The sequence below is a fragment of the Pleurodeles waltl genome, chromosome 4_2 (assembly GCF_031143425.1).
Source record: "Pleurodeles waltl isolate 20211129_DDA chromosome 4_2, aPleWal1.hap1.20221129, whole genome shotgun sequence".
In the NCBI taxonomy this organism is placed as follows: domain Eukaryota; kingdom Metazoa; phylum Chordata; class Amphibia; order Caudata; family Salamandridae; genus Pleurodeles; species Pleurodeles waltl.
In genome coordinates, this window is record NC_090443.1 from 359,342,100 (window position 1) to 359,358,139 (window position 16,040).

Sequence of the window (16,040 nt, forward strand, 5' to 3'; positions counted from 1 at the left end):
TTTGTTGTCAGTAGTATGCCTTCAGCTTCGCCTGTATGTTATGAACTTCATGTTGAAAGTGCAACTTGCAAGCATGAAGAAGGTCAATTTTTATTTACAGTTGCAGCTAAGCCTCAGTAATGGGCCACCAGCATCCTTTTTCTTTGAGGCTCATCTGGGCGCTAGATAGGGCTTAACACCTTGATGCCAATGTCATCAAGGAATCAAAGACACAGCTTGTCACTTCACAGTGCTTGAGTGATAAACTATTGTTTGGAGGCAGGTTTTTGATTTTTCCAAGCCGAGTATGGTAACATTTATAAATGCACTGGAAGGATGTCACATGTGTCTGTTAAGATGAGTAATTACACTAAAAACATGTGTATGGCACTTACTAATACGTTTTTACTACTACCCAAAGGAACCCTTTTGGCAACCTTAGAATAATGCAAGATTCACAAACAGTAAGGGTCTTGCACGACAGGTGTTTAAAAGGTGTGGATGTTCATTCAATGTCTAATTAAAAATGCTGTTAGCCTTAAGAGGCACAAACGGAATACAAATAAATTGTAAATATCCCACTCAAACCTGGCTTAGCTCTTGATCCTAGGCACATACAATAAGTCCAGTACTTTTAAAGGCTGTGGTTCCTCCTAGTATACTTAACGTATTTCCGGTTATGCACTAGCACACCTCTAATATAGCTCAAGTGGCTGACTGTCTGCCCTTAGGAATAGAGATCATAGGTTTGACTTCTAACAAGCCATCTACATTTCATCTTCTGAGGGTGATAGCGCAAGTACTCTTGAGCTATATATACAAGACATTTATTATTTGAGTACTTATAATCTTTTTGGTTCCTTTTGTGTGCAATTGAATTAACTGTTATCATCAACACCTTTACCAACCATGTAGTGGTGATTACTCCTGCTGTATTACATCTGCCGGAAATCAAAGTCTGATTTAGAGGAAATTTGGAACTAGGTTAATAAAAAAAACAGCCCTTTTCTACTCCCACAGTACTAAAAGGGCACAGGACCGCCATATAAGTGATGAATTTCCACTATAGATGGCGGTAGACCAGAGGACAGGTTTAGGCAGGTGAGGTATTTTCACTATGGCGGAGAAGCGTCGCCCCGCCAGCAGCAGCAGCTGCAAAACTCTTACTACAAACAATAATAAACTAGTGCACAGCACTCCCCCTCAGTACACATTAAATATGACCGGCCCTCTCGGGCTGGCCAAACATACATGTGCAGTGGGCTCTCTCCAGCCCAGCAACACAGTTGTCGGGCTGGAGAGGGGAAGCACAGGTTCCCAGGCTGTCTGGGAGCACCCTACCAATCTGAACTCTGCTTTGAGCACCATCAGAATTGGCTGCAGGACAGGCTGGGAGGAAGGAGAGGAGCGGCGAGGCGACGGCAGCGGCGAAGCAGGAAAGTGATTTTTTTTTTACATTGTTTAAATTAATTCGCCCCCCGCACTCCCACACCCCTCACCCCCCTGCGCTGGCCTGCCCCAACAAAGCACCGCAAGCCACTCCTGGGTTTAGGGTTGTTGCCTCCTGCAAGACAAAACGCCATGTAAACAATGACGTCACTGAGGTACTGGTATATATCTCCCAGGACATCATGGATGCTTCATGTGGGTCCTGGAAATATATCCCCAAAGTGAGGGAAAAGTCAATGACCTACATGACTCCTAGGATGTGGCCCATTTAGGGGCAACTGGGTCAGAGTCACAGAGGTTGGGTGCTGAAAGGACGGGTCATGTGGGGCAGTGTCATGGGATGAGACAAAGTGATTCATGTGGCGAAGGCGAAAGAACAGCCGTAATTGTCCCTAAACCTGAGTGGTTCAGAATAGGTTGTGTAATTTACAGTTTAAATACCATTATCCCAGGGTGATGAAAATACATTCTATTCTAAGATTTGAAGGGTAAACAAAATGAGACACAATGTACAGATTGGCTGTTAATCTCTACAAAATCTGCATGCCTTGTTTTTTAACTACACAATATCCTCCAATATTTTTCAATAGGTTTAATCTTACTAAATCTGTCAATGGATCAAAATAGGGGTGTGTAATAATCCCCACAATACTTAGAAGTTAGATCATTGCACAAACTCCTGCTTGTGCAGGGATCAGAATCACTTTCAACTCACAATCGGGGTATTAGTATTTTTATCCGATGCACCACCCATCATGGAGGCAGGAAGGAGGAGTCCTCTACCTCCTCGCCCACTTCCTTTCCAATATCCAGGAGACACAAACAAGGTAAATGAAGATTTTAAGAGCCACACTGATTCCCTGGTAGAAATGAGAACCAAGGGTCTGATCACAGAGGCAGTAGCCACAAAGTAAAAGACCCAGCATCAAAGAAATCAGACTTGTTCATGCATGTTAAGACTCCCATTGAATTGGGTAAGGAGAGGTAAGTGATGCTGCTACTTCTAAAGTGCAGGACAGACAGATCTATAGGAAGATGTTTCAATTTGTCCTTGACAGAGTGACACAGGATAGTAGATTATCGTCCCTAGAGACCACTATCAATAGATTATTTTACGCCAATGCTAACAGACTTGTGTCCTGGCTGTGCATTTACCAATATCTTATGTCCTTCATTCATAGGAAATGGGGAGATCCAGACACAATACCCCTGTAATATTTAAAACAGTGTCAGTATCCATTGATGGGCATGGAGAAGGCAGGTAATGATTCATTCCACATGGGTGTCCTGGGACTGCAGACAAGCAGAAAGAATTTTCATGTCATAGAAGCAGCAGACCGAAGATATCCTAATGGAACGAAGATTCACTCAGCTCACAAGGAGACATAAAAGTGTACATCTGGTCTCTGGCCTACATTTCAGGCCTTTGAGGAAGGAGCTCAATGCTCATCTTAAGGGTTAAGGATATTATACGGAGAGGCAATTACAAGTTCAGATGGAGTTGGATGCAGTCTGCCTCCATGAAAGCAGCTCGCCGGTTCAGGTAATCATACATTGATCAGAATTCCAGGGTGTTAGACCTGACAGCCTTAGGGTGGTCACCCCTAACTTTTTGCCTGCCTCCCTCCACTTTTTGGACACTGTTTTTGCTGGCTTTTAGACTCTGCACACTTTATCACTGCTAACCAGTGCTAAAGTGCATATGCTCTCTCCCTTTAAACATGGTAACCTTGGATCATACCTGATTGAACTATTTAATTTACTTATAAGTCCCTAGTAATGTGCACTATATGTGCCTAGGGCCTGTAGATTAAATGCTACTAGTGGGCCTGCAGCACTGGTTGTGCCACCCACTTAAGTAGCTCCTTTACCTTGTCTCAGGCTTGCCGTTGCAAGGCCTGTGTGTGCAGTTTCACTGTCACCTCGACTTGGCATTTAAAAGTACTTGCCAAGCCTAAACCTCCCCTGTCTCCACATATAAGTCACCTCTAATGTGTGCCCTAGGTAACCCCTAGAGCAGGGTGCTGTGTGGGTGAAAGGCAGGACATGTACCTGTGTAGTTTACATGTCCTGGTAGTGTAAAACTCCTAAATTCGTTTTTACACTACTGTGAGGCCTGCTCCCTTCATAGGCTAACATTGGGGCTGCCCTCATACAGTATTGAAGTGGTAGCTGCTGATCTGAAGGGAGTAGGAAGGTCATATTTAGTATGGCCGGAATGGTAATACCAAAGCCTGCTGACTGGTGAAGTTGGATTTAATATTACTATTCTAGAAATGCCACTTTTAGAAAGTGAGCATTTCTTTACACTTAAATCTTTCTGTGCCTTACAATCCACGTCTGGCTGGGCTTAGCTGGCAGCTCCTTGTGCATTCACTCAGACACACCCCAAACACAGGGTACTCAGCCTCACTTGCATACATCTGCATTTTGAATGGGTCTTCCTGGGCTGGGAGGGTGGAGGGCCTGCCCTCACACAAAGGACTGCCACACCCCCTACTGGGACCCTGGCAGACAGGATTGAACTGAAAGGGGACCTGGTGCACTTCTTAGACACTCTTTGAAGTCTCCCCCACTTCAAAGGCACATTTGTGTATAAAACAGGGCCTCTGCCCTACCTCATCAGACACTTGCTGGAGAAGAAACCTGAACCAGAACCTGCATCCTGCCAAGAAGAACTGCCTGGCTGCCTAAAGGACTCACCTGACTGCTTTCTACAAAGGACTGCTGCCTTGCTGTTGCCCTGCTGCCTTGCTGAACTCTTGCCTTGCTGCTGACGTGCTCTCCAAGGGCTTGGATAGAGCTTGCCTCCTGTTAGGGCAGAGGCCCTGTTTTATACCCAAATGTGCCTTTGAAGTGGGGGAGACTTAAAAGAGTGGCTAAGAAGTGCACCAGGTCCCCTTTCAGTTCAATCCTGTCTGCCAGGGTCCCAGTAGGTGGTGTGGCAGTCCTTTGTGTGAGAGCAGGCACTCCACCCTCCCAGCCCAGGGAGACCCATTCAAAATGCAGATGTATGCAAGTGAGGCTGAGTACCCTGTGTTTGGGGTGTGTCTGAGTGAATGCACAAGGAGCTGTCAGCTAAGCCCAGCCAGACGTGGATTGTAAGGCACAGAAAGATTTAAGTGCAAAGAAATGCTCACTTTCTAAAAGTGGCATTTCTAGAATAGTAATATTAAATCCAACTTCACCAGTCAGTCTTTGTGTCTTTTTGTTCTCCAATGTGTGCTTGTATGTTATAGCATAGAAAAATGAATTAATAAAATATTAATTATGAGAAACGATTTCACTTAAACCGGTTACGGACATGTTTAAAAAAAAGGCAGTTTACCATTTGGTAGAAGCCAATTCATCAAATGTCTGTTTTTTAGTTGCACTTTGTGAGAGGAGGCCTCTTTTTGCATGGTTATCCCCCCACTTTTTGCCTGCTGTTGATGTGTACTAGAAGTTGTGGTGCCCAGGGCCCTTGCTAACCAGGCTCCCTGGGCCAGAGCTTTTTCCCTAAATCTATTGTGATGCTTGGCACAATTGGATGCACTTTAACCTAGTAAATGGGTACCCCTGTACCCAGGGCATGGGATATTAGGGGTAGGCCCTGAGGGCAGCAGCACCGATTGTGCCACCCTGTAGGGCCCTGCACCCAGATGCACCCAGCACTGCCAGTGCAGGCTGAGTGTTCTGGGGCAAACCTAAAAAGACAAATTCGACATGGCACATTCCCTGTGTGCCTGTCCACCCTACACTACATGTGGTATGGATAAGTCATCCCTCTAGCAGTCCTTCCAGCCCTAAGGCAGGGTGCACCATACTATATGTGAGGGCATAGATACATGAGCAAAATGCCCCCACTGTGTCCGTGCCAAACCTGGGACATAGTGAGTGAACAGAGCAGACATTTTAAGTACATGTACTGGACACTGGTCAAACACGAGTTCCACAGCTACATGATGGCCACTCTGCACCTTGGGTTGTTTGGTATGAAACTAATCAGGATGATAAATCAAAACTGGTACCAGTTTTGGATTTATCCCTAAATGTACCCAGGAGTCACCTTAGAGGTGCCCCCTGCAGAAGCTAACCTAACTGGCATGGTTGCTGACTGATTCCATTCAGCATGCCACCTCCAGACGGCCAATATACAAATCTTGGGGGAGAGCCCTGTCTCTCCGGTTTGTAAGACAATGCCCTTCGTGGGTGGAGAAGCTAACACCCCCTCCCTCAGGAACGTGCACTCTGCTGGCGGTGAGCTTCAAAGGGCTACCGCCATTGAAACTGGAGCCTGCAGGCCTGCTGCTAGCAGCAGATGGCTTCCCCCTTTGTTAATCCCCACTTTTGGAGGGCGCAAAGGCGGGAAACCACACAAAGGGTAGGAGGAGGGGTCTCACTGAGCATGCATCACCCCTAGAGGCTTGCAGGCAAAGTGGACCCTCCATTTCATTTTCCTCCATGTTGGATGGATGGAAAATAGCCAATGAGGTTTAGGGTAGTGACCCTTCCCACAGGAAGTGGTCACTGTAGTGGGTGTAGCCACCCAAAGGTAAGTGTCCCATTGGACTCTACCACGTCCCCCCTAAAATACTAAATTCAGTATTTAGTGGGATCTCCTAGACCAAGAAGTTAGATTGAGCAGGAAGAAAATAAGACAGCACCAAGGAACCCAACAGGACGAGAACAGAGGACCTGCTGCACCAGAGGAGGCTGCAAGACCCCTGTTTGCTGCACCAGAGTCCCGACAATTGCCACTGCGGAGATGCTGACCACTGGACCGACCTCAAAAGACCCATAGGACCTCCAGGCTTTGCAAATAGTCCAAGATATCCCTCCTGAGTGGAGGCACCACTCAAGAAACTAAAGAAACCTGCAAAGAACCAGCAAACCAGTGAGGGTCACTTCACCGAAGCGCAGATATCTCCACAACTGGAAGTCATAGCCAGACCTAACAACACACCAACAACAGCCTGGATTAGTCCTACAAGTGTGCTAATATTGGTAGAACTGTGCCCACCCGTGGCTGAGTTGTGCCAATACCCCAGGTACTGGTCAGTGCACATCTGACAACAGTCAAAACAGCTCATCCAGAGCTGCAACTGGACCAGGAGGAAGCCCTAGTCTATGGACTTCAGAAACACCTTAGACCTCCCACCAGAGCACCCTCATCGTCCTTCAAGGCCTCCAGAAGAAGACTTACCTCCAGCTCCAAAGGGTTCCATTGCGCATAGCTTCCAAGACCTCCAACTCGCCCTCCATCTGACAGCTCTGGGCCCTGCATCATGGAACCTGCTGTGTACCATGGGTCCCTAACCCATTGCAACCTCAACAGCCCAAGGAAATCCAAAGGCACCACCTTTAAATCTGCAAACCAGCTCCTTTTCCAGGTGGCCCCTCCAAGTGGCCCTGTGCCTGTGCCAAGAGATTTTCCAGCATTGCTCCCGCCAGAACCCGAAACCACCCGGGACTCTCCAGCTGGCACCGTGTACCCACCAACCCCATCGACCATCCTGCAGAAGAAGAGACTGGTAACTCACCTGTATGATTTTATATGCATTTTTCTAGGTGGCCTTCTATTGATTCCTATGGTGCGTAGTTATGCACAGAAAGACTAACTTTATTAAAACTTCAAAAAATCATAACTCAAAAAGTACTTAATGTATCTTAACCATTTTGGTCTTAAAAATTATATAAAAGTCTGAAGTATTTTTATAAATTAATTCACGAGTTATTCATTGAGTGTGTGTGGTGCATGATTGGATTTGTGAGTACAACAAATGCTTAGCACATCTCCTGTATTAGCCTAACGTGTGGTTGCCTAGATCCCCTGCACATTGTGCCTAGTTTTGCAAACTACATAGAGGTCAAGCCTTCTACACACCTTACGTGCTATCTTTTTGTAATGGTGTAATTGGATGTCAATATCTGTGAAATGTCAGATCTATCTATTATTTTTTTCTATAAGGTATGCATAACTCCTCTTTTCTTCCACACCTTCCCTACCACGTACTGATACTGTAATGTTTTCCTCTTTTGTAGTTGGGGCATTGGGGACTGGGGAATGGTGTACTGCACAGGTCCTCTTCTTCTCAAAGTCTCTTTCTCCCCCCATGTCCCTCTGCCCTTCTTCCCTCCTCCTCCTCCTCCTCATCATCACTGTCTCCCTTCATTTTTTCTTTTTAGGAGGCTTTCACCAAACTCCTCCTTCAACCAGTTTTATTGTTTTTTTTTCATTTCCACCTCTTTTTCCTTTTTTTTGGTTTATGCCCACTTCAGTCCCTCATTTCTCCTAATAAAATACCCTTACCCTGCTTCGATCAGGATTCACTATGTGAGCCACATTATTTTTTCTTAAACCAAAATAAATTTCTTATAGTATATCAATGTCAATGCATTATCTGTTATTTGAGTGGAGTGGAGGGGTATTATTATTTTCAGCAAAACTGTTTGTCTATTAATCTGTTTTGCCAGTAAATTAGCCTTTTTTATTTTGTTTCTCAAAATGGATTTCTATTATCCATTTATGATCATTTAAAGAAGCACTCCATGCCTTGTTCTCTTCAAGCTGCCAGCAGTTTGAAACATTGATACCAGTGAAACAGTACATGTAAACCAGCTTCTGTGGTAGTTGGATCCACCTAACTTCAGCAAGGCTGTGCTGCTTTGCTCAACGCAAGCTCTTTATCTTGATTTCCAAAGTTGCAAATGATAAGATGTTGGCTACGTACAATGGGCTAGTATACCATTAGATTTTTTTAGCTATATGACATTTATAATCCCATTTGAAATCAATAAAGATTGGCAACAAATCACGCAATGAGATGTCATAAAGAGGTCACAAATCACGGAGTGGACAGGAGTTAAAGAGAAAAAGTAGTGAGGTTATCCAATCAAAGTTCATGCACCCAATGAAACTGGAACCCATATAGTTATGTTTGGATCTCAGCATCTGAAAAGTGTGCATGCTGTGGTCAAGAAAATGTTCATGACTTGGTGACAAGAGATGAAGTGTCAAGCTTTAAGAAGACACATTCAGATAAGGCCATATAGACATGTTTATTATCTCCCAATACCCTCAGCCCTAGATGACGGAACTCATACATACTTGTGAAAGGAGAATTGCTCTGACAAGAAGTAGAGTACCTTCATCTGAAATGTGGTTTAAAAAGAGACACTAAGAATCATATTTATCGAAGAGTTGCATCACCCTTGTGCCACGCAATGGAGCACAAGAGCGACAAAAATCTTAAGTTAGATTTATCAAGCCATGCAAGGCAACCTGACGTGGCTTGATAAATCTTGAGTAACGCAATGCAGCACAAATCACTGCATAGCGTTACTCTGCCCTAGAAAGGCATTTCATGAGTGGAGCATGGGTGTTTCCAAGCATCCACTATTGGATTTTGGTGCATTCCCGGATTTACCATTACATGTAGACCTGGGAATGTGTCAAAATGCTATGCCTCCCCAGATTAGCCATAACAAGGAAATAAATCTTTATTTCTCGTCTTTACATGCTGCATTCTGCAGCACACATAGAAAGAAGAAAATGACTCAGAGGATAATCTTTGTGCAGGAGGTGTCCGGTCATGCACAAAAATAATGATGCATGTGCTGGTGCTAGGCAGCACATTGTACACTAGCGCACGGAAAAGACAGTAATGCAACATATTATGTTAAATACGGCACATTGCTGCCCTTTCCCTATCACGCAGTGCAGCAAAGCAAGATGACAGGCTGTGCTGCATGATATTTTCAAAAATATGCCCCTGAGGATCTGAAACTTGCATACTCAGGCATTTCATATTGTTCTGCCCATTGTACCACGCAACAGGAAAACAACAGTCAGGTTGATTGTTCCCACAGAGTCACTCGAGGCAGAGTAGAAAGTTCTGTTCTACCTACTTAGAGATAACTTTGGTGTCACAACTAGAGAGGTGGCAAGATATTTGTTAGAGAGCTAGCAACTAAGGGAAAATACTGCTGGTGTCAAATAGCTTGGTAGAGAGAATTGTGTGCCTGCAGTGAAGAAATAAATTTGCCATGCTGCATGTGCCCCCATTAGGGAAAAATACTGATATGTGCACTTTAATTGCATAGGAGCATGGAACAATTTTATGAGCCTCCGTAATCTATCCTTTGTTTGAAATGTTTTGAATTGTTTTATTGTGCGTGTTAACTGTAGTACTGTCTGAAGGAGTGAAAGGTTATTGGCTGAAAACAAAATTTCAAATTTCAGCTTTCACCCTTCACGAAGAGTGTGATGTTCGAAGGTCTTGAAAGAGTTAAATAAGCATAATGGAAGCTCTTTCTTGAATAATAAATTTATAAATGATAGACCCGGCTACATACAGTTGACTAGGATACCATAAAAAATTGAATCTATGTTGTTTGGAAATGCCACTTGTAGAACAGCTTTACATGATGTTCTGGCACTCTGTTTTTAGACTTAGGTGCTCTATGTTATATGATGTAAAATGATCAGAAACACCAGCAAACTCCAAAAAAGAAGCTCATGAATCGACGTGAGACAAAATATGCATTTAATGGCACTATTTGAATTAACAAAGGGAGGTCATATTTCCACTGACATTCTTTCTGCACATCTGGACAACAGAAAATGAATAGATGAGAATTCCTTAATATATTGCAATGGCCAAAATTATGTTCTTCTGAGCAATATGTCATTGCGTCATTTGTATCGCACCTGTGCCCTTGCAAAAATGAAATCAACCAAATGCAAATGTAGTCTTGGCAACACCTGCAGCCTGGACGGCAAGGCCAAGTGATTTCTAAGAATGAACACCAGCAATCCTTGATACATTTCCGTCTGATTGGACCTCTTCATTGAAGTGCAGCATAAGTCCCTTTAGCACAACTAGTACAGGAGTATGTCTGCCCCTGTGGTGACACACTTGGACTCTTTAAAAGTGATCAATTGAAATCATCAATAAATCTGAACCAATGGAGGTATGGTACCAGAATATCGTGGCCTAGATATCGTCTGACAAAAATATAGGGGCTTATTCACAAAACCCTTGCGATGCTGTAGGGTCACTTTGTTTAACACTGCGGCGGCGCAAGTAGTGCTTTACACTGCGCCACACTTACAAACTGGCGCAATTAGACCATTGCGCCAGTTTGTAAAACCCTTCACCACATTATACCTGCGCCAGGGTGCTTCAATGTCTTTTAATCCACTGGCAAAACGTGTGAAGTGTACACACAGCACACTTGTCTGTGCGCTCTAGTCTTTTGTCCCAGGTGCAGGTTAAAACTTGTGTTTAACTGCCAATTATCATTGCAGTTCGAGAGTTGCACCAGGGAGGTCCTCTACTGTGGTGGCCATGGTGGTAGCCCCCATTCAGGACAGTGTTTGTAGTTCATAGTAGAGTGGCAGGTCTGTGTAACAACACTCCTCTTCGGCAGTTATGGCCTCTGGGCTGACCAGGGCTTCCCACTTCAGCAGCAGTATGGCTTTAATCCCTCCTGCATCAGTAGTGGCAGCACGTGTACTTCAAGCACAATGAGGATTGTCAGGTGACACCGGGTACTTGACAAAGTGCAGTTCTCCCAGTAGCAAGCAGAGAGACTGGAAGGACCCCTTGATGACCTGGGTTACTCTTGACATTGCTCTCTTAGGGCCTCATTTACCAGGATCTCATGCATGAGCATAGAAGAATCAGATTCCTTGCGTTTCCCTAAGATCCCCTAATGACACCATGGATGCAGTGTATTTACAATACAGAGCTCCATAGCGCACGTTTTCACAGATGCATCAGAAATTGTGACACATCTGTTGGTGCTAAACTCATGCATTGCTTGAATAGCGTTGTAAAAATGACGCTACTCCAGCAATGCGAGGAGGCTCCCATTGGAAAAAGCCCTGCATCAATTTTACACCTGCCCTGAGTGGGCGGTAAAATTCTGATGCAGGGAAGTTACAGAATGGCAGAGAGAAATGTTGTAAATATTCATGGTCAGTTCTGCGTGGCATTTTGCCTGGGAATGCCTACCTTGCATACATTATACCTGGCACAAGTATAATCTGATGCTGGGCTTTACAAACTGGCCCAATGAATCAGCTTGTAAATCTGGAGTAGTGCAGTACACTTCTAGTGCCACCACTATGATAAAACAAATGATGTAGCAGTGGCGCTAAGGGCATGTAAATGAGGCCCTTCGGTTTTCTGCTTGGTCTCTCTTCTCGTCAAGTCTTGAACATGCTGTGCTTCTCCTCCTGGATAGTCTTTCCTTCTGCAGGTGCAGGATACTCCTTCTCTGTCTCACAGGCAGACGTCTAGGAACTTTAGGCACATCCTCAGCTCCTCCTGCAGAAATGACAGATTTCAGGTGATAACTGGCTGTCATGCAGGCACCCTCCCTGGTTGCACAGCAGCTTGTCGAGCACTCTGTGGCACATTCCCTTGCTTGACAAAGAAGAACTTAAGATTGGAATAAAGTAGGGTTTTTTGGATCCCACTTTTATATACATTTTCCAGAAAGGGGATGTAGATCCATCACCTAATGCTTCAGAACCATTGTGGATCGGTTCCCTTACAAATGTAATTTTCAGGCTGCTTCTGCGACAGCCCTTGTGCAAAGTGATGGCTATCACAGCAGAATGAAATGAGGTGGCCCCAAGCAAGAGTACCCAAAACACCTAGACGGAAGCACTAATTAGATACAGACAAAAACAAACATGAACAACAGAAACTGCAGTCCCACGTTTCAACCTTACCATCTACCAAGTGACAGTGCTCAGGATGAACTCATTGTTGCTCTTTGCTAACAGTGCCCTCATTGGATTTCTAAGGAGCATCTCTGTTTCCATCTGCATTCATTTCAATTTTTGGGTGTCCACCCTCCAGCCACAACAATGCAGACCATACACTTCTACTGTCTGGAGAAGCTCTCCACATACTCCACTTGTCCCATGCTAAAACAGGGCCATCTGAATTTGATACCACAGGCCTCAGCACTCAGACATAAGCTACGTGCAGTTCACATTCACTGCACATACATGCACTCAACATGCAGCACAAGGGTTTCACATAAAGGCAGAACATCACACACTTAAGCCCAGATTTATGGTGGCCTTGCGTTATTCCAGTGCCACATAAGCATCATTTTTTTAATGCTAATGTGGCGTTGGAAGCCCAAAAACGCCATGCCATATTTACAAAGTGGCACAATGCTTGCATTGGGCTGTAAATATGGCGCAAAGGAATCTTTGAGCGCCATTTTTATCAGCATTTTTTTACATCTGCTCAATGCAGGCATTAAAAAGGGGCTGTGGTTGCTTTGCAGGGTTAGCGTCATAATTTGTGATGCTAATCCTGCAAAGCACTGGACTAGCATAAAACATTATGATGTTAGTCCCACTGACTACCAGCATGGTGTGCCGTATTTTAAATACGGCGCACACATGGTGGCATTAGGAGGGGTGCTAAGGTGTGCAAGAAAAGTGTCGCTTCACTAGGTGCAGCTCCACTTTTCATAAATCAGCCCTTAAGATGCAATAGACATCACTTTCACTGAAATAGAAAAAGGTCTTATCACACTGTGGGTTCACAGATCACAATTTGCTACCACCATAGCTTTCTATGATACATACTTGACATGGAGAGTGGTCCAGTACCCACTATGAAAGCTCAATTTGTTTGCTCCTCCTGGTCACAAAACAGTTTCTGGAACTCACTTCGGCATGGGCATAGCTAGGCCTCTATGTAGATGCAAGATTAGCATGATACTGGGGCCAAATTAAAAGTTAGGATATCAGTTTCACATGCAGATATGCACACATGGCAGGAGTACATGCCTCTTTACCATGCAGGGGACATTGCATCCCAACAGTATTCTCTCAATTCAAAGAATAATGTGCAAGAATATATGTCACAACTGAAATGATGTGTTTACTAGGTATTTTTTGAAGATTAAAAATACCAAATGGTGCTAAATCAAAATGAGAAAATATTGTTTCCATTGTTTTTGTTTGAAGAATTACTTTACAACTGAAAACATATATCTGTGCTATTGAATGAATGAATGAATGAATCATATTTTGTACAGTATACTGCTACTCCAACAGGGGGTACTCTGGCACTGAGTCTACATAGAGAAACACTTCACAACTATTGAAACAACCAGGTTTTGAGAGACCTTCAATGTACAGAGAAGTCTGTGATCAATCACAACTTTAAGGGCAAAGAATCCCTTAAATTGGCCAGTTGAAGGAAAAAAGCACCCACCCTTACAGCATTATCTGTATTTAGGAGCTTGTAAAAGTCTGCCCCCGGTAGAACGAAGGTTGCATATCAGAGAATACACACAAATCTTCCTTGAAAGAGATACAGGACTGAAGCCTGTAAAGGCCTTAAAGGCCAGGCAAAGAGCCTTCAATGCACATCTTTGCCTGATCTTAGGCCAATGAATGTTAGGAAGAAGACATTTCACAACATTTTGTGAAAATGACACAAGCAGTGGCATTTTGAACTATTTGAAGTCTACACAGGAGAAAAAAGGCAATCCCAAGTACAGTGAGTTAGCATAGCCAAGGTTGAGGTGATAACTGCCAAGGCTGTAGTGTTTTGGACGAAACGCGCAAATAAAGAAGATTGTTTTAGATCGATGTCAGCATAATGAACCATTTTGAGGCTAGTGTGGTAATGTGGGTGGCAAAAAACAGGTCAGTATCAAAGAGTACCCCCAAATTTCAGGCACAGGTGGCTGGATAAGGTATGGTTCCAAACGTCTCTGGCCACTAATTGGACCCCTATTTAGAATTATCAGTGCCATAAACCAGAATTTATGTCTTTTCCACCTTGAGATTAAAAAAAAACTAGCCTTCTTTAATTTCCAGATTTCCAACATGCAGGCAGAAGAACTATTCTGCATTTTGAGCATGGGTTTACCAAAGAGATATTCAGGAATATGTGTTTCTTTACAAAAATAACAATAAATTAGATTTGTTTAAAATATTATATCTTGAGATTGTTCCACTAATAGCCCCCTCATGCGTTTGTATGATTGCATAACAATATTAAAAGACATTATCCTTTGCTTTTTTCTTCTGTTTAGGAAAAGGGAAGAGGCTGAGGCAAGCAAAAGAGGAAGCCATAGCAGAGATCGACCAGTACAAACTGCAGCGTGAGAATGAATTCAGGCGAATTCAATCATCGGTAAGTGGTGCAGAATTGCTCATATTGTGAAATGCCACCACAATGATCTTCAACTTTTACTACCCTATAAGTGTAATCTGGACGCTGGTAACCTAGATCACTTTATGCAAGCAGGAATATCAACTTCAAAAAACCAAAGCAGTGTTCTGAAGGAATGGCATAGTAAGGGCTAGCAAATATTATATTAGCGAAATTCCTAAAATAGTTTAATAATTTTTGGATAAAAATATGTATTTAAATGCTTTAACATTTTCGAATGATGAGTAATATTGATTGTGTAGAGAAGGGATTTACATATTATGACTCAGGTTTCGGTTTCTCCAAGTTTGAGATCTTCACCAGTAACTGCACATAGCTATACCAGAGAAGACAAAGGGGCAGATTTATGAAAAGTGGCACTGCACTTAGTGCAGCGCCACTTTTTTTGTGCACCTTAGCGCCCCCCTAACGCCACCATGTGTGCGCTGTATTTAATATATGGCACGCCATGGTGGTAGTTAGGGAACTAGCGCCATAATTTATGGTGTATGTTTGGCGCTTTGTAGGATTAGCGTAAGAAATTCTGATGCTAATCCTGCAAAGCCCATTGAGGCCCATTGTAAACAATGGTGTGCCTCCTTTCAATGCCTGCTCTGAGCAGGCGTTAAAAGTGCAGAAAAAATGATGCAAAGAAATCTCTTCGATTTCTTTGCCCCATTGTTTCGGCCTCCCTAACGGGGAACGCTCCCTTTGCATACATTACACCTGCCGAAGGCATAATGTGGCACAAAGGGTTACAAAGTGGTGCAATGCATGCATTGCGCCACTTGGTAAATTTGGCACTGCAATGTTGACCTCGTTGGGCCACATTAGCGTAAAAAAAAATACAATATGTGGCCCAAGGAGGCTCTAGAGGCTCTTAAACCTGCCCCAAAGTCTCTTCCATGAATTTACATTCATGGCACCAGAGGTACATCAGCTTGATTATCTCAGCAGTGGAGACTACACTAGTATTATGTTTATTAAAAGTTATGAAATCTGATAAGCTACTGTTATAACAATTGGTAAGCATCACAACTAATTTATGGGACAACAAATAAATATAAGGAGCAAAGATCAGAATTTTTGCGTTGCCGTGGAATCATAAGCCGTATTGTTGACTTGTCCAATACTGTTCCCATCCACTGCTTTCTTAGCTACAGACTTTGGAATGTCTACTGGCAGCTGTATCTGGCAGATGAGCCCTTACCAGGGCAGAACTGGTCCTAGGTTGTATGTGGTCCGGTTCGGGGAGGACCTAGCCTGGCAGATCAGGATGGACTGTTCCCATGAAGAGTGGGGTCCAGGCTGATTTGTATATGGCTGAGTCCAAGCTGAGGTAGCATGGTGGGCAAAACAATGATGAGTTGGGACGCTACTCTGAGAGATTACCAGGGGTTGGAGAAATTGCAAGCATTCCTCCTATCA

At 43.7% G+C, this 16,040-nt stretch overlaps 1 protein-coding gene across 1 annotated transcript in view; it reads left to right on the forward strand.

Moving 5' to 3' along the window:
* The window catches only part of ATP6V1G3 (ATPase H+ transporting V1 subunit G3), a 64,133-nt gene that overhangs the window by 18,338 nt on the left and 29,755 nt on the right, over positions 1–16,040 (forward strand). Inside the window, exon 2 of the mRNA XM_069231440.1 lies at positions 14,494–14,594. Within this exon, the coding sequence (XP_069087541.1) occupies positions 14,494–14,594 (101 nt within the window). The remainder of the gene's footprint in view (positions 1–14,493; positions 14,595–16,040) is intronic.